A 19,536-nucleotide genomic window follows, 5' to 3' on the forward strand; every position below is an offset into this window, starting at 1 on the left:
AGTTGGTTCATAAAGACTGAAATGATGATCACTATGATTATACCATTACTTCTGACTCATGTCAATGAGAAAGATATTTTTGAGAATATATGAGGATATTATCATTCATGCTTCAAGTTTTCCTAACAATATTAAAATCTAAGTTTATTTCTTACCTTGATGTGGTGGTTTAATGCACAACCTTTCCCACAGGTCCCTGCTGATGATGAACCAAGGTGTCGAATTGGACATTTTACCATCCTAGTTACTTCATACTGTTATTGAAGAATTTAGAAGGCCCTGATATAGTTTTCTCTTTAACGGTTTAGATTATGAAGACATGTACTTGATGATTCAATAAATATCTTTTAATTGACCTGTGAGTTGTGCCCTTTTTCTTTTGCATCCGTAGTTTATTAACCTAAAAGCTGTTTTACTTGTCTGGTTATTTTCCACAAACCCTCTAAAAGTCACCCAATAGCACTTGAGTCCTTTGATAATTTCAAAACATTTTGCAAATCTGCAAGTAATCGCAACAAATGCAGAGATATAAAAATGTCAAGTGCATTCGGCAATAGACCTGCATGCATCTCAAGAGCCCGTTATGTTCCGGCCCCGGCGTGTAATGGCAACGTCTACGTTTACCGGAAGCCGTCGTCCCACGGCGGGAGGAGCCTCGCAGTGCCACGTTGATGGTCACCGCTGGAGACGTGGAATCTCGTCCTGTACTCTGGGCCAGCGCACACAAGTACGAAGCTGCAGACGCGAAGGAACATTTAAGATTGACCTGTTTTTGTACATAGTCAAGTTGTATTCTTGCGTGCATGTACAAATCTAGCATAAGATCAACGTTTAGGAAGGTAAGTGGATACTCGGTTGTGTTGGGGATATGCGAGGGACTCACTTGAAATGTTAAATCTCCTCGTATACTAGTTAGCCGGCTAGGTATTGTATGATTCAGCGTAATAAACATTAAACCATCATGCTAAACTGCAGGTTACAAACATAATGGATTAAATGCAATGACGCTGCTGAGCCCTTGAGGTTTAAGTCCTGGAAGTGCTGTCCTCGTAGTGTCCTAGAATCAATGGTGTGTTCTTTCTCCATGAGTTCTGTCGCTATCAGCTGTTAGCTGCTTTAAAGCTAATGTGTTATGCAAATATATGAATTCACGTTATCTATTAATTGGATAGATTTTCATAAATCCATTCACACACATGTCCATCGATTAATGCACGATTCGTCAATGGCTTTAATAGGCTTAATCCTTTATAACATTTAACACTTAAAACTGATTAATAGTAATTACTATTCAATCACTGCACAGTGAAGAGAGATCTGTTCAGTTCTTATCGATCCCATACAGCATTACAACCGTATAATCATTAAAGAAAATCTCGACCATAGGTGCTTAATCCACACTTACTTTAAACACTGTACATGTGATGCAACCTCTCAAACGCAAGACCCTGTTACGATGACTTGTATTATTCTTGCAAACTATATCCCCATAAAAGTTCACAATACCTATAATATGGTTATGTATTGATCTATCAGCATACGGTCTCTTTCGACAAAATTTCCTTGTGTTTTTTTTGTCGGGTTTTCTTGGGAGATTAATATAGGACTAAGTAATTTGAAGTTGATGCATTGCAGTGTTATACTCTATACATTCAATCTTTCCTTCGGTAAATGTATATTCTTTCTGGTCTGTTATTTTTTAGTCAGGATGAAACTGAAGGAGATCAATCGTACAGCCATCCAGAGCTGGAGTCCCTCACAGCAACATCCGATCTACCTGGCAACAGGTAGAAGCACACTCCCCAGACATGAAACGATTAGAAAGTTGCTTCAGACAAGACCAATATGGCGAAGGCCTCAAGTGAATCCCACTCAAATCTTCACGTTTCTCTTCTTGTTTATCAAACAGAGAGAAAGTGGACCTTTTATAGCGTTTTTCTTCAAAACGTCCTTGTGGTCATTTTTCTCCAGGGACCTCCGCACAGCAGCTGGATGCCTCCTTCAGCACCAATGCCTGCCTGGAGATCTTTGAGTTGGACTTGGCCGATACGTCTCTGGACATGAAGTCTTGTGGCACCTTCTCGTCCTCTCACAGGTAGGCAGGCAGGCCACGGACATTCAGGGTGGAAACCATACCCTACTGTATTGGTGAACAGCGTAACCACCTCATTATCCCTGCTAACTTCTACATTGTGTCAGCCAACAACATGATGTACGGCCTCAATGATAATTCAATTAGTACGAAAACAGAAAACATAATTTATTAATAAATGTATTGCTCTATCATTTCTCACACTGTCGCCCCCAAAGATTTCACAAACTGGTGTGGAGCCCCCATGGGATGGACGGGGCCGGTCACCCAAACGGGGTCCTGATCGCCGGTGGGGAGAACGGCGATGTCATCCTCTACGACCCGGCCAAAATAATGGCTGGTGACGACGACGTCATCATTACTCAGAGCGACAAGCACACAGGGCCAGTGAGGGCCCTCGATGTCAACCCCTTCCAAGTACGTCCGACACGGCCCTATGTGAACGTGTTCACTCATGTCACACTGATGTTGCTCACCATGTCGCTGAATTGTACCATTTGAGTCTGAATGTGTTTTGATTATTTTTGTGCGCAGGCAAACCTGGTGGCGTCCGCAGGCAATGAGTCTGAAATCTACATTTGGGACCTGAATAACTTTGGCTCCCCGATGACACCCGGACCTAAAACTCAGGTACACGTCGAAATGTTTGGTTAAGATTAGTTAATATGGGTCTGTGGTTGATATGTGAATTGTGACACAAAGCAAACTTCGTCAGTGTGAAGAAAAACATTTGTTATTAGAGAAACACTACACATTCCAATGCTAAGCAGGCACAGGCAAGCTAACTTTAAAGGAAAACACTAACTTAAATAGAACCTTATTTCACCCTTTATTAGTACAGTCTGGGAAAGGTAAACCTATCTTCCAGTAACATGTCAGTTGAGGCTAACGTCATAAACAGTTCATTTGAATGGTTTGGGTCACTTCTGTAATGTTGTCTTTTGAAACCACTTAAAGAAATTCATCAAATCAAGTTATGTGCGAATTTTTGTTATTGCGGCATAAGCTTCAGGTGAACAAACATATTGTACAAATTATAATGGAATGTACCTAGTGTCTGCCCTCTCTTTCTCACACGCCCACACACACACACACACACACACACATAGACATAGACAGACACACAGTCTCGCACTCTCTCACACAGACACACAGACGCTGAATTCTGCAGAATGTTGTTGTATGCGTCTAACCGGTTCGGTGTACTGAACTTGCCGCCGTAGCCTCTGGAGGACATCAGCTGCGTGGCGTGGAACCGTCAGGTGCAGCACATCCTGGCCTCGGCCAGTCCCAGCGGCCGCGCCTCCGTCTGGGACCTCCGCAAGAACGACCTCATCATTAAAGTCAGCGACCACAGCAACAGGGTACGCTTGTTTATATTCAAGATCCTCTTATGAAAATGGTAATGGCATTTCTGAGTTGGTGTAATTACTTCATTGATAGATTTGATCCTACCATCTATGTGTCCGTCTGTCTCTCTGTCACAACTACCTCTATTAGTGAGTGTATTAGTTATAAAACCACTACTATGCATTTCATAGCTTATTCCTTCATCTTTGTCAGCATATTAGCTTGTAGGAGGTTTCCTACCAATAGAAGCTTATAATCATACCAATCATACCATATCTTCTAACAACTAACTACTACCACATGTATGGGACGTATGTGGTGGGCTCTATCACAGCTTATGCTACTTCTCCATGTCTGAGACGGATACGTTATGTTTTCAGATGCACTGTTCTGGGCTGGCCTGGAACCCAGAGGTGGCCACGCAGCTGGTCCTGTCGTCAGAAGACGACCGCATGCCCGTCATCCAGATGTGGGACCTCCGCTTCGCCACATCCCCGCTGAAGATCCTGGAGAACCACACCAGGTAGGCTCTCCTCACCTTCATCACCGGTCTGAGGCCTTCCCCCTGGTAGTCTCAATCCCTATGATTGTGGAGTGGATAGGATTGAACCAGGGTGTGTGTTTTCAGGGGTGTCCTGGCCATAGACTGGAGCTTGGCGGACCCTGAGCTGCTCCTGAGCTGTGGGAAGGACAACAGGATTCTCTGCTGGAATCCAAACACTGCAGAGGTAAACGCGTCCAACTCTGGCTTTCGCTTTATTCTTACTGTACCTTATCTCGAGGCAGATTCAAAGCTTTAAAGAAAACAATACGCTGACGATGTAATCATTTTTGTAGCTAGACAACATTGTGTAACAACAACTAATAACTGACGTGAATCTACATACTGATCTGCTCAGGTTTTGTACGAGCTGCCCACCAGCACTCAGTGGTGCTTCGACATCAAGTGGTGTCCCAGGAATCCGGCAGTGCTGTCAGCCGCAGCCTTCGACGGCAACATCGGCATCTATTCCATCATGGGAGGCAGCAGCCAGGCTCAGAACCAGAGGCAAGCGGACCAAGTAAGGCAACCATCCCATTAAATAGTACACTGCAACGTCATATGTTGAGGAGCTCATTTGCAACGTATACATATATATTTATTCTTTTGTTTTATTTTTGACTTCTTCTTTAAGTACTCACTGTCGACCAAAACTTCAGTGCAAAATCACTAAACATGATTGATGAAAACTGACAGTTGGCTTCAGGGCCGGTGTAAGGTTGTCGTCTGGTGGACTATGAAACCGTCGTATAACGTAAATCAGGCCCTTAAATCTGATAACACAGGCACCTAATTCAATTTGGTGACGCTGACTCTGTTGTCTCTGCGTGTGTCGCTGTGCGTCACAGATCACCCACTCCTTCGGGAACATGGACCCGTTTGGAACCGGACAGGCTCTGCCCCCGCTGCAGATGCCCCAAGCCCCCCGCCCCGCCCCCCCTGCCATGGTCAACCCCCTGAAGAAGCCCCCCAAGTGGATACGCAGACCCGTCGGAGCCTCGTTCGCCGTGAGTAATGCAACTGTCAACAGTGTCAACTTAAGTTCAGCCATTTAGACACTTTGATCCAAAGCCGGGTAACTGACGCTCAGAAAAATTGAAGGATGCTTCCAAACTGGAGTAACCTTCAAGTAGGCTCATGGTAACACTTTGTCGTTTTCCTTTTGTGCAAGATGGCAGAAACATCACACCTCCAACTAGGTGCATTCTAAATTCAACGTGAGCGCTAGTAACAACAACAACAGTATCTGAAGAGCCAATTGTGCGATACCGTCCTTCACACAGATCTCTCTTCTCTGTTGCAGTTTGGCGGCAAGCTCGTGACCCTGGACAACGCACCGTCGAACCCGCAGCAGCCCGCCAAGCACGTGGTGCACGTGAGCCAGGTCGTCACGGAGACGGCCTTCCTGGCGCGCTCCGACCTTCTGCAGGCCACGCTGAGCAACGGGAACTTTGTGGACTTCTGCCAGGAGAAGATCGCCGCCGCGCAGGACGGCTTCGAGAGGACTGTCTGGTCCTTCCTCAAGGTACCGCACTTCTAGTGGCCGAGAAACCTGCTACCTCACGTAGTATCAATATTAAGAATATAATAAGATATTGAGAAAATAGAACTTTAGTAGTAGCTGCGTATACTACATTTGTACGACTTATTTGGTAAATAGATGTTTTTTCTGTGTATGTTTTCCCGGTTGTTTTATTATTTTTAATGAGTGAGAACATCTTCTTGTGATTTCAGGTTAATTTTGACACTGATGTCCGTGGACAATATCTTGATCTACTGGGGTACAAAAAGGAGGAGCTAGCTCTAAAGGTATTGAAAAAACACTTGAAGTTTAAGATGTGTCCGGGTTTAATTGCATTGAGTAATGTTGTTAAAACTTCTTTTTATTTATTTTGCAGATTTCCACTGCCCTGAAGGAAATGGCTGAAAAGGTAGAAAGTTAAAGGATATTACATTTATTTATTTATATATAAAACCTGCCAAGCTGTCCCATATATTCATACCAAAAACTATCTGCGCAAGTTTTAGCCAACATTAGATTGCGTCAGGAGAATTTATAGTTCCGTTATATTGTTGAGGCTTATTGATGTTTATAAATGACTCTACCTTAATATTTGCCTGCTACTACTCGTCCAGTAATCAGGGAAGTGCAATTGCAAAATAGGGGGGTTTAAATTTATTTCCTGTTCAAAACTGCTCTCACTTCACCATATTATACAAGTAGACCAAACACACTTCAAAGGCCCTCTCATACCAATAATAAACGTAAAAGCTTTCCTAAACATCAAATTCATTCTTTACGGTCCTCACAGAGGAAGTCTGTTTTCAGTTAGAGCCGTAGATTGTTTGAAATGGTTAGAACTCATGACACGAAAAACCAACCAAAAGGAGACAGTGTGGTGAGCAAGCACTCAGAGGCTTAAGACATAATTCACCACAACCTTCAGGTTCGAGAATACGTTGCTTTTAAGACCGTCACTAGGCGGCAACGGGGTAGAGCGGAAAGTAGGGCAGTGGTGTCAGAGCCTCGAAGTAAATATCCCATTGAATTAACTCTCCATTTTCAAACCTCTTTTCATGTTTTTTCTTTATGAATTTTTCATACTCCGACACAATCTCCAAAAAAATGCAGCCATAGGGCAATAGGGGAACTATGATTCTTGTTGCCATGTTGTTTTTACCTGTTGCTATTATGTGCTGCTGTGTTGACCTTAACGAATTGTAACTGTCGCGTATGGTCGCGTGCTGAAATGTGCATTGTTGTTGCTCCAGTTACGTGTATGGTTCAGTTTTCCCTTTCACTAACTAACATCCATGTTTTCTTTCTCCTTCTATCTGTAGCCAGAGACGGTGGTGGGGGCCCCTGCCGCTCTCCAGCCCACGGTGGCCCTCGAGCCGACCGAGGCCCCTGAAGACCTCCAGCCTACGACGGCCCCTGATGCCTTCCAGCCTGTGGCGGCCCCTGCTGTCAGCAGCTTCATGCCCCCCCCTGCTGACATCTCTCCAGAGGCGGTGTTTGACCTCATCTCGGCAGGAAACCTCCAGCCGGCCGACGAGCCGGCCCCCGCCCTCCTTCCCGAAGAGCCGGCCCCCGCCCCCCTTCCCGAGGATGAGTTTGACCTGGACCTGGACGCTGATAGCCCCGTAGACCTGGGCCTGGGGGAGGAGCTGGACCAGGAGCTCGAGGAGGGGGAGGATGTGGATTTGGGGGATGAGGAGGATTTCAATTTGGAGGATGAGGAGGAGGAGGAGATACCACTACAGGAGGTAGGCTGGTTGACATGGTGGTGTTATGCTATTCTGATAACGATTGGCTTGTATTAAGAGAAGAGGGATGTTTCTCGGCAAACAATGAATCCTTATTTATTAAACCCCCACCCTTTTCTTCCAGGATGTGGGTCTACCAGAAGATGTGCCTGCTGAGCCAGCAGACCAGACCCCTGTGACGTTGGAGGACTCTGCTGTGGTCCCTGAAATCGTCCCTGATATAGTCCCAGATATTGCTGCCCCTCCTGCTGCTGATGATACTGCTGCTCCTGCTGCTCCTGTTGCTGCTCCTGCTGCTGCTGCTCCTGCTCCTGCTCCTGCTCCTACTCCTGCTGCTGTTGCCCAGGGAGGCGTCCACCTCGCTGTTAGCCAAGGTAATCACACGTTTTGTTCATTTTATTTGATTAGAATCAGCACAGAAATAGGCTGACACTGACAGACAGTCAGACAGGAAATTCTAGGTTTGGTTAGAGAATTAATTGAATTAGAACTCTTATTCAAAAGGTCCTCAACTGACCTATAAGTTCAACAGTATGGTGTTGAAAGATGGTGCTTCATTGACAGAGGAAATTATCTCTTGATCATGTCTTGACAGTTTTGATGTATCATATGATGGTTATTAAATATATTTTACATACGTTTGGTTTTCTTTATGAATAGATATTCAATGCATTAGGCCAATGGAGTGACTAGGGAGTTTGACCTCCAGCCGAAACGTACCTAACTGTCAAGAATTATCACTTTTGTTAAAGGCCGCTGCTTAGTTGTAGCGTTCAACAATCGTCAGCACTGAAAAGCAAGACTAGTACTTAACAGCACCAATTGGTGTCTTTATCTAGACGTGGACGGCCTGATCACCCAGGCACTGCTGACTGGAGACTTTGAGGGGGCAGTGGACCTCTGTATCCTCGACAACCGCATGGCCGACAGCATCATCCTGGCCATCGCTGGCGGCTCGGAGCTCCTGGAGAAAACACAGAAGAATTATTTCTCTAAAACGCACACCAAACTTACCAAGGTTAGTAAACTCATTTCCTCCATCAACAGGGTTTTTTCTGTTTACAACTATATCTTTTTATAACTATGGTGTGTGGGATATGCAAACATTTGCAGTGCATTATCATATATTGTTGCATAACTCCTCTGATAAAAAAGTACCGATACTTTAATTTGGAGTTTATAATTATCTTTATGGTATTTAGTATTTTGTGATCTTTTATATATTTCTGTCTTTTATATAGATCTTCAGTTGCATTATAATATCCCCAGGGGATGAATGAAGTATGCATTTATCGATCCCTCAGTCAATCTTTCGATAACTGACCCTTTGTGCCGGCAGTTGATCAGTGCGGTGGTGATGAAGGACTGGACGGACATCCTGACGTCATGTGACCTGGCCAACTGGAAGGAGGCTCTGGCTGCCGTCATGACCTACGCCCGGCCAGACGAGTTCTCCGCCTTCTGTGGTCAGTACACCTGGGAGACGCCGGATAAGGAGGGCGTTCATGCATTCATTCTTTAGGGGTTGGATGGAGCAGGAGTTTGTTTGTTAGCAGTAAGGTTCTGGGTTTGATGCCCAATTTCCACAGCCAACCTGTAGACATCTACCTTCAGCATGACGCCTTTACTCTCCCTCCCCCTAATTAAAATATACATTATTAAATAGTACTTTAGCTTTTAGCTTTGTTTCAGTCTGCACCTGTCTGTATTTATTTATTTACCCTTGACTCAACTGCTACTCAAATGTCATCCCTTCTAATACTTTTAGTAAGCACCTACCGGTAGTTACTTTCTTTGTTTATATCCCCAATCGACATGCTGTTTAGCCTACTAGTCTCTCGTCTATGAAGTATAAAAGTCAATAGATGCCCATAAACATGCTACTTTTATTTTGAAAAGACCTTCTGGGTGGACGCCTGGAGGTGTCCCAGGACGCCGTGCTCCAGGCGCAGGCGTCCCTGTGCTACATCTGTGCTGGTAACGTGGAGAAGGTGGTGTCGTGTTGGACCCGGGCTCAGGCAGGGTACTCTCCCCTCTCCCTCCAGGTACGTCCACTCACACACACTTCCCTCGCCTCTCCACATGACATTCTATTTTCCCTTCAGGCTCATTATCTCACTGTTTGATTACTGCTGAATGCTCTTTGTTTTATTGTATCGCTGCGTTGGTTGGCGTCCGTCTGTCTTTATGTGTTGTGCGATGTGTTCCTGGCTGGAAACCAATGTCCCCATGAGGCCCAGAGCACACGCAGTGTGAATGTCATAGCATCACCCCAAAACACAGCCGTGTGATTAAGGCTAAATAAATTCAAGACTTCATCGTCAATTTATGATTAAATCCATCAAACTTGTTTATTGCTTTTCATCCAGAATTACAGAAAAGAGTGGCTAACGAGATAACAAGAATAAATATGTTTAACTCGAGGCAATTGTGTTTGATTGGCCCTTAATCTCGGTCACAGCCTCAAAGGCCTTGGCTGTCCACTCCTCCCGAACATTAAGTATAAATCACCATGAAAAGAGAGGTGTGATTAAAGCTGAGGAAACATCCAGAGCCCACCGGTGGTGACCCACCGGCCGTGCCCCCCCCCCCCCTCCAGGACCTGGTGGAGAAGGTGGTGGTGCTGCGGCGGGCCGTGGAGCAGGCCCGGCGGGGCGGCGCCGCCCCCACCGCCAGCGGCGTCCTGCTGGAGGAGATGATGGGCCAGTACGCCGGCCTCCTGGCCTCCCAGGGCAGCCTGGCCACCGCCCTGGCCTACCTGTCGGGGAGCACCAACCAGGTGGGTCCCCCCCCCGCGGGGCGAGGAGTGTTTGGGATCAAAAGTGTCAGCCTATGGCATGTATTGTGTTGTGGCATGTTATCAGATTAGTGACGCATTCAAATCAAATATAATAAATATCAGATTCATATTTGATAAGTAAGTGAAAGTAAAATGTTGAAAAACATTCGTTTGTAAAATTTGATCGGATAAAACATGGGGAAACCATCTCTAATAAATAATCAATGATATCGATAACACTATTATAATCCATCCAACTTTAATGTATTAAAGTCATTTAACATCGCGTTCATTTCCTCTGTATCCAGCAGCTCCACAAGCGTCTAACTCAGTCATTGGGCCAACAACAACAGCGACCACAACAACCACAACAGCAACCACAACAGCAGCAACAACAACAACCACAACAACAACCACAACAACAACCACAACAACAACAATCCATGCCGGCCCCGCAGGCTGCTGCCCCGGCCCGGCAGAACCCCTACGCTGCGGCGGCGGCGGCGGCGGCGGCGGGCCCCAGGCCCCTGTACAACCCGGGCCCGCCCTCCCAGCCGGCCCCAGGGCCCGCGGCGCCCCAGCCTACCTCCACTCCACCTCAACCACAGTATTATCAACCGGTACGACCCCCCCCGCCCACTTCTTCAACGGCCCCCTGTTTTACCAATCAGCCATTACAAGCTGTCTCAAACGCGAGCCGTTTGTGACGTCATAAGTGGAGTGTATGCAGCCGACCCGTCTCGGCTTGTATGTTGATTTGACACACTCCCCCTTGTTATGTCACAAACTGGTGAGATTGTGACAAAGCTGGTAACAGCTTGTGGTGGTAGAGTAGGGGCCCGTTTTTATTCATCAATATGCCGCTGTATGTTGTGTCATATTGCTATTGTAGTGCATCACAATCATTGGTGTCGATCCTCATTGCCATACGATCACATTGTGGGGTAGACGGTCTCCAGGGTTAAGATGGTCTTCTGCCGCTATTACTCAAGAAATGGTATCACTCGAGCACATCTTCATACATACTAATGATGCCCGCAACATTCGTCCAACCAGCATAGTTCCCTGCCTTAAGGTCCAAGGACACAGTGCCTTCATTATGGACCAGGCTAAGAGCGCAATATAATCCAGAGTCCGTTTGCTTTTCTGTAGAGTAAATACAATACTAAGAAAAAATCGACACTTTACCATTTTAATAAATGGTACATGCAATAAGAAGAAAAAAGTGCTTTAAGTTACATGATTTCCAAAGGCACATGAACCGATAAACACTAGGATGGGAACAGTACTTTGACAGGATTCCTCATGCAAACGTATTCCTGGCCAAGCATATGAGTCGCATATGAGTCGCCCTGCTGCGGGCGCGGCCCAGTGTGGTGGTGAGGCCCAGCGATGGCCTTCACTCTCTTCTTCCCAAGGGGTGTGGCCATCATGTGTGGTCTGGTGTGTCTCTGTGTGTTCAGGTGAGGGCTGCCTCCACTGTTACATCGTGGAGTAACCAAACCCCCACAGCCCTCCCCAGTATCCCCCCCGTTCAGCTAGCCAGTGGTCCCGACCAGCAGGTACACTGTCACCCCCCCCCCCCCCCACGGTCCTTCCTCCACGCATGTGCTACTGCTGCTACTACCTCAATACAAAATCCAACCTCCTGTCACTGAAACAACACAGCATGCCCAAGCTATTGTCTTACTGCAGATTGAGAAATGTTGAGCCCTTTAACCACTTCGGGGAGTGCATTTATTTATATTATTTTGATTTGGTTGATTGTTTTCTGTGCTTGAACATTATTATTATTTTTATTTTATTTTTTTATTGAATGCTTGTTATTGTGGTAGTTATCCCCAGTCTGTTTCTATGGAGCCCACCAGTAAATGCTGTGTCAGACCTTCCTCAATCAGTCACTGCCATGCTTCACTCCAATGCATCCTTACATTCTGCATGATTCATGTGCAACCATGCTAACCACCGACCGCAAAGGATTAACCTCGTCCAACATCTGTTCACTCCAACGACATCCCTCCTGTTGACCTGCACTGTAGAATAGATCTTTCCCCCCACTGTTTGCTGTGTCACTGAGAATTGTGAGCTCCTTAATGTTGACTTTCGCCTCTTAATGGGGGGCAGGATCGTCGGGAGGTTAGGGTGTTTGACCCCCTAACGAACTGTTGTGGTTTCAAAGCCCAATGTCTGCAGGCATCCCTGAGCAAGATACCCTAGCCTCCACTTGCTCATTAACAACATAACGTATCTTTGGATGAAAAGCATCTGCTGCGTAACAAATACGAAATAGGAAAATGAAATGCATGGTCTTTTTATCCACAGTAGAGCCACAGTAGACCTCACTGGGTAACGGGATTCACCCAGCGATATAACCAGTAAACACGACCTGCCTTCACCGCCGGCAGCCCCAGGTCAACCTGGCCCACAAGGCTCCTAATGTGAGTGATTGGGTTTCATGGATCACATGGCCTCTCTCTCTCTCTGTGCCCCGCAGAACGAACCTCTGCCTCCTCCCAACGCCACGCACGGGATGCCCGCCCCGGGCCCAGCGGCTGCCGGCGGCCCCCCGCCCTCCTCCGCTCCCGGGTACATGTACGCCCAACAGTACCAGCGTAAGTCTCCATTCATGTCATTCGTCCGTTCCACCCCGGTGACACAACATGTTGGTGCAGTGGTAATGTGAAGGGAAGGTTTGATTGGGTTTAAGGGGATATTTATTATTCTTAGACCGCCTTCTAGCTTTGTAGTGTTGTGAGGAAAGTGTTATGAACCAAGTATTAGTTAAAAGTCATATGTTGAATACAACGCAACCATCACGAGGTACCTCCCACAATGTCAAGAAACCTTTTATTTTCCTTTTCCTAAAAATGCTTTCTATTTTAAGACTAAAATGATTTCATCCTAGCATATCATTTTATCAATAGCAGGCGTTCAATAGAGTTTTGAACGCCTGCTAGAAATTACTTTTCACTTTTTACTTCCGAGCATGTATTCCGTTTTTATAGCATGATGATCTTGCAATGTTATAAAGCATGATGGCATGGTGTCAATAAATAATTGACACCCAGATAGCATGATGCATGTATAGCATAGTAGCATGTTGCATGTCTAGCATGCGAGCGCCTAGCTCGATAGTCCAACGGCCTCTATCGGCCCCGTGTGTGTCCTCCTACTAACTGCATCTGTCCTCGCCTCGTGTCACCGTAGCCCAGGTCAGCCACTATGGAGCGCCAGGGACCGGGCCCAACTATCAGCCGTTCCAGTACCCTGCAGCTTCTCTAGCTGCCCCCCCCTCCCCCTCCTCCTTACCTCCGGCCCCTGGCTTCCGCTCTCAGTATATGCAGCCGGGCCCCGGGCCCTCTCCCGTATACCAGCCTCTGTCGTGCTCTCCTCCGTACAACGCGCCCTACTTTCCGACTGCGCCTACCTCTTCCTCCGCCTCTTCGTCTCCTACCTATGCACCCGGTCCTCTGGCCCACGGAACGCCGTTCCAACATGGCGGGCCTGGATCGCCTGTCTCATACATGCAATCACCGTTTGGAGGACCAGGTACACACAGGCTGACCGCTGGTCTCTAGCACGACACCTGAACCCCCCCCCCCCCCATTCGTCTAGTGGTCTGCCACGGCTCTCCAAGCGCAGATCTGAAAGTTCAGACACTGGGGACTAAGCCAGTGGTTTGATATTGGCCCCATGGTTGAGAACAGAGAAATAACAGAGTCAACCAAAATCAATACATTTAAATTGATTTGACCATTTGTGCAAAACCGCAATCAGTTAAATCAATCCATTGCATTCCTGCAGTATTTTTAAGTGGACATGTAGAATAATGTCATTGAGGGTAAGAGGTTATATCAAGAGATGTTTTTGGAAATGATCTTTTAGGACTATGTCTACAATAAAACAGATTGTCTGCAGGTCCTGATTTAACAACAGATCAATGACAATAGCTTCACTAACATGGGATGTACCATATTTATTCTCATTTATAATTGTAATTAATTTTTTACTCAAAAACATTGTCATTATATTTATTTACATACATTATATTAGATTTATAAAAATCTACAAAAAAAATTGAATTACCCCCATCAATAAAATAACAATTATTTTACTTAGAATTGCATTATTTCATACAGACCCCATAGGAAATAACCTTTGGCGTTCTGTTGTTGTAGGACCTCAGAACGGCTGGAACGACCCTCCTGCTCTTAACAGAGCAGGAACAAAGAAGAAGGTAGGTTCCCTGAATGGTGCAGCCAGTGAAAGTCAAGGCAATGCTCTGATCATGAACCAATCAAAACACAGTGTCTGTCATCCTCCTTCTTCACCAGCAGGGCCTTGAGAACTACACTCCACCGGCCCCCATCACCGCCCCCATCATGGGCCCCCCCGGCAGCGACCCCCAGGCCCAGCCCATGTCCCCCGTATCTCTGCAGGGATCCATGGACCCGGGCCAAGGGGCCTTCCAGGGCCCCTTCTCAGGCAGGCAGCAGTTCCCCCCCTCTAGTGGTGGTCACCCTGCCATGCCTCAAACCAGCGTGGAAGGTCCGCCTGGAGCTCCGACGGGGGACCACATACAGGTATACTCCACCTCCAGCCTGGGAACCAGACGAATCCGCAAGCTTTATTCTGCTCTGGCGTCTTAAGTTTTTATTCCTTAAGTATTCGGTTTGTTCTACTTGTAATGGTCATTACCTTATTGCATTAACTAGGTTTTTCATCATATTTTTATAACTTGATATTATGACAGTGGCGCTTTCAGGGAGTGGTTGGAAGACTATGAACATGATTTAAACATTGCTTTAAATGTTTTAACACTTTTATTATTGTCTCGTCTTTCTGCCCAAAATTTAAGTTTAAACTAAACTTTTATTCTTGATGATATCCATGCTGCACATTTTGATTGCGGTGATTTTATTCTTGCTATAAATTGTCTTTGAGTACTTAAAAAAGAGCTATACAATAAAGAATATATGGTTATCATTAATATTAGTACACATGAGTCCTCTTTGAATCCTCTGCCATGATCTCATCCCACAGCCTATGCAGTCCATCCCCGCGGAGAAGATCTTGAAGAAGCCCATCCCAGAGGAGCATGTGGTGCTCAAGACCACCTTCGAGGGAGTGATCCAGAAGTGCTTGGCTGTTGCTAGTGACCCTGTGAGTCTTTAATATGCATGAATGATATTGACACGAACCATGACATGTATTCAATATGTTCTTTTAGACCGCAGAATTAAGTATACTTTGAACGATTTCCCAGCAAACCAAGAGGAAACTTGATGACGCCAGCAAGCGCTTGGAAGCCCTGTATGACAAACTCAGAGAGCAGTCGGTGAGAATAAGATCCTCATTGTTCAACTGTCATATTTTGTCTTGCCTAGTGACCAAATGTAAATATTAATCTTGTCTATATTAATATAATTCATTGCTAGAATTTTGGAACCAGCTAGAATCAGTTACTTGCTAGCTAAGCAGAATCAGTTTCAAGTCAAATAATCCGATGATTGCTACCTTTGAAGAATCAGTTGAAGATGAATAGTTGGCAAATTCCCAATTTAACAGAATAATTTGATTGGTTTTGGAAAATAGGCTCATTGCTGGTTTTGCAGATTCTGTTAAAGTGGATGAATCATCGTCAACTTGAATCGCTCTCCCTTCCCTTCCCGTCCCCACCCCTCCCTCCACAGCTCTCCCCAGCCATTGTAGGAGGTCTGCACAACATAGCAAGGAGCATAGAGTCGAGGGCCTACACGGACGGCCTCAACATCCACACCCACATAGTTAGCAGCAGCAACTTCAGCGAGACGTCCGCCTTCATGCCGGTCCTCAAGGTGGTGCTGACACAAGCCAACAAACTCGGAGTCTAAGAATTATAACCAAAACGGAGATGAAAGTCTCCTGCAGATAGATTAAGAGTAATCGGTTAGGTGTTACCATGAATTTATACAGGAATTATTTTAGGTTCACCTAAGCTTAAGGGAGCTTGACATGAAAATGATTAATTTCAATCATTACGTTTTTTTTCTGTGTGCCAATCGTTCCTTTTATTGCCTCACTTACAAAGTTAGGTGAGAAAAAGGGTTTGACCAATACAAGCCATACTCATTGGGTCTTTACAACCCTCGGTAGTGGGGTACCCCCTGGTGCTCCATGCTGGACCATGAACAATAAGGGCTACTCTGCAACCAGCCACACACTAACGCTTGCTATCACTGCACAATTTAAATGACTTTAATATAATTTATCGTTTTATTTGAAGTGAATTGAATAAAAGAATAATGTTATGGAGCAATCCAATCAAAAATAAATTCAGAGTTTTAGAGTTTGGCCAGTTAAATTAGATAAGAGATATTATACTTGGCTGGATTTTTCCTTGCACAGGAAGATAATAAATGACAAGAGATTATTGTTCCTTGATTTGCTGAAATGAAAGGGAATTTGTTTGTGTATGAAAGAGATCAAGGATGATGATGAATAATGATCTGGATTTCTTGGCATTGATAAACTCTAACTAGAGATCGGTTATCTGTGCATCTTGCACATATGTCCCATGTCTAGGTAATACTCCTTTTAAAAAAAGAATATAGATACCAATTGGATTTAAAATTTGATGTGTAATTGCAGAAAGACCATTCTTTTTGTAAAATTGGCTATCAATGTTTCTGTTTTTGTTTTTTTGTATTACTAGGCCAGAGGTTTGTTGATGCATTTTTATATCAATTTGAAAGTCTTCTGGAAATATGTACAGTTTGGGAAACTAATGCTGTTTAAAGAGCCCCATTTCAACACAATAAAAGATCATTACTAGATGCTAAGTTGTAAAAGACACATTATCGCTTAAACATCTCTGGTTGAAAGTATGGTTTAAATGGCATGTATGTCAATGAGGAGTGTTAATGTGGTAGTGGTAGTGAAGGTCTGACAAATCATATCAACTTAAGGGTCGACCCCTTATTTATAAAATGTATAAGGTTTATACGGTTTACTTGAGTTTAATCAGGTCTGTTGATTGTGAGGGACATAACCTCACGTCTATTGCGTTCACTGCCTTACTAATTTGCTTTTATTTCATGGCTTTAATTCTACCTGCATTATTTTATAACCAGTAGGCCTATAATGAATACAGATCATTGGACCAACTTATTTCCAACCTGGGTAATGTAAATGCATAGCAATATATGCTCTAGTGTTAATCTTAATTCTTTCTTGATTTTTTATCTCATTTTAGCAGATGGTGTCTCTTCTAAAAGAGGTTAATTAAAAAATGTAGACACATTTGTGGTTAAAGCACCAATGTAATCATCCCCAGTGGAAAGAATTAGAATCCCAGTTCCATATTTAAAATACATGACCAAATTCCACATTTCCAGTGTGAAGGAAATGGAATTGTTGTTTGGGATTTACTACATTCAATATTTTCAATAAATTGTATTTATTTAACATATGGCTTCTTGTGCGATGCCTTTTTCGAGGTAGCTTTTTTTTTTTTTAAATGAATGTAGGGCAGTTTTGTCAGTTGCTGAGGGCAAATAAGTAAAAAACATACTAATTTGAATCGATTTGAATATTGAATGGAATATTCCTTACTTTTAATACAATTTTCTCCCATTGAAAAATATGTTGACAGTGGACCAATGTTCCTAGAGGATCAAGCTACTCTAATTATCTATTAACCTTAGGGGGGCCCGAACCTCTTTACCTAGTGCCCCATATACACTAATACCGCCCTGTTCATGGCAATTCTGGCCAGGTCGTCACCTTGTTATGTTTTCCCCTGAACGTTTCTACGTTTGATAAATTTGTATTTAGTTCGAGGCAGAGGCGAGAATGACTGGTGAGAACCTTCTTAAATGAACCTTTAATGCTGGATTTAATTATCAGAATTCGGATTTTATCCAAGTATTCTGACTTTATTATCAGAATGCTGAATTTTATCTCACAATTCAGAGTTTATTAGCCTATTCGATTTCTGAATTAAAATTCTTGTGATGAATAATCTACATTTGTACAGTCGATGTGCAGCACTTTAATTCCCGTCAACTTTGTTTTCTAACACCAGCATTTCCACAACTATGCTCATGTTCGTGACTGCTATACAAAACCATTTATAGTGCATCTATTTTTCTGCTGGGTAGTGATAGTCGCCCTAAATGCAGCTTTAATTTGGGCTCTGATTCTGAATAAATGCCGCTGCTGAACTGTGAGAATAAATAAAGGGAACTGAAATCTAAAGAAGACAGGTGGTTTTGATGTACCGTGAATTCCAGCTGAAAGTGGAACATTGCTGCCATCAGGGGAAATGTAAGTAGCTTTCAATTCCTCTTTTTTTGTTGATCATGTTTCGTTGGAAACCACGGGAGCTGGAAAAAGCCCAGAGTAAGTCATCTCCTTTTTTAATGTTACAACAAATTCACAACTTGTTTGACACAAACAATGACAACTTGATTGCTGTTAAAGAATGTTGCCCACATAATTAGCACCAGTTTTTCAATACTGAGCGTCTGTAGCCTGTAGTTTTATAGCACACACACACACACACACACACACACACACACACACACACACACACACCATGCGTGCACGCACACACGCGGAAAATGAATAATGAATGAAAAATTGTCTGTCTTCAAAACTTGAGGAAGTTTTAGACAAAAACTTCCTTAACACAAAAAAGGAAATTATGGATATACAGGGTGTTTTTAACATACTGGATCCAACAATGATCCCAACATTGACACAGATAATTCAGATCATTGCACTCACAATTCCTGTAAACAGTTGTAGTTGTGAGCGATCTTTCAGTGTGTCGAGAAGGCTCCACACCTGGCTTAGGTCAACCATGGGGCAAGGAAGGCTTCACCAACTTTCTCTTTTGTCCATTGAAAAGGAGCAACTATGCAAAGTGAGTCAAAGCCACGTTATTGACCGCTTTGCCACCATGAAGGCGCGGCGATACAGCTTAATAGTGAAAAAATAATCATTTAAAAAGGCTCTATGCAGTAGTGTATGGCCTTATTTAGTTTAATTTAAGAGCTTTGATGGTTCTATAACATTTTCCAGGTTGATTGGTGGCAATGAGCCACCTCACCTTAAGTCAGAAATTCTATTAGTTTTAAACCTTGTTTCTTGCCTTTTTAGTACATGTCGTTCTGGCAAAATTATGCTGTTTCCACACAGCTTCTAAATAAATATAGATGTGTAGACTTCTCCTGATAAAGAGGTGAAGGTCATAAAGAGACTTTATGTTTATTTGTCAGTTACCTTATTTGTAAATCTTTGAGATGTGTATGTGTTTAAATAAATATAATTGTACGGTACTCATGAATCCATCTTTGCGTCTTTACCTTTACCAGTGCTTTAATATAGCCTACAGTATGACAGTGACAACAATTTTGAAGCTCGTACATACCCTTCTGTATCCATCTATTTCATATTGTGCACACGTAAAAAAAAAAATGTTGGCAGTTGGGAGCCTGTGCCCCAGTAAAACTCTAGGTCTAG

The 19,536-nt window shown here is 44.1% G+C and overlaps 1 protein-coding gene across 1 annotated transcript; it reads left to right on the forward strand.

Annotated features, from left to right (window-relative positions):
* The first annotated feature begins 193 nt into the window (after positions 1–193).
* sec31a (SEC31 homolog A, COPII coat complex component) lies at positions 194–18,282 on the forward strand. Its single transcript, XM_056578981.1, has 28 exons — positions 194–839; positions 1,704–1,787; positions 1,972–2,095; positions 2,311–2,509; positions 2,627–2,722; positions 3,316–3,456; positions 3,823–3,965; positions 4,071–4,170; positions 4,342–4,503; positions 4,832–4,990; positions 5,287–5,508; positions 5,718–5,792; positions 5,882–5,914; positions 6,825–7,250; positions 7,375–7,624; positions 8,090–8,268; positions 8,590–8,716; positions 9,150–9,295; positions 9,850–10,029; positions 10,338–10,649; positions 11,493–11,591; positions 12,524–12,641; positions 13,237–13,578; positions 14,208–14,266; positions 14,364–14,612; positions 15,073–15,192; positions 15,296–15,367; positions 15,723–18,282. Exons 2-28 carry the CDS (start codon positions 1,709–1,711, stop codon positions 15,900–15,902), a joined length of 4,392 nt encoding a protein of 1,463 aa, XP_056434956.1. The 5' UTR covers positions 194–839; positions 1,704–1,708; the 3' UTR covers positions 15,903–18,282.
* The last annotated feature ends 1,254 nt before the right edge of the window (positions 18,283–19,536 follow it).

Source organism: Gadus chalcogrammus, chromosome 19, assembly GCF_026213295.1.
Source record: "Gadus chalcogrammus isolate NIFS_2021 chromosome 19, NIFS_Gcha_1.0, whole genome shotgun sequence".
Lineage (NCBI taxonomy): Eukaryota > Metazoa > Chordata > Actinopteri > Gadiformes > Gadidae > Gadus > Gadus chalcogrammus.

Coding starts and splice junctions, on each gene's coding strand:
- sec31a (XM_056578981.1), top strand. CDS start 1,709: ATGAAACTGAAGGAGATCAATCGTACAGCCATCCAGAGCTGGAGTCCC. Junction 2,723..3,315: donor CACCCGGACCTAAAACTCAG/GTACACGTCGAA, acceptor TTGCCGCCGTAG/CCTCTGGAGGACATCAGCTG. Junction 5,915..6,824: donor TGAAGGAAATGGCTGAAAAG/GTAGAAAGTTAA, acceptor TTCTATCTGTAG/CCAGAGACGGTGGTGGGGGC.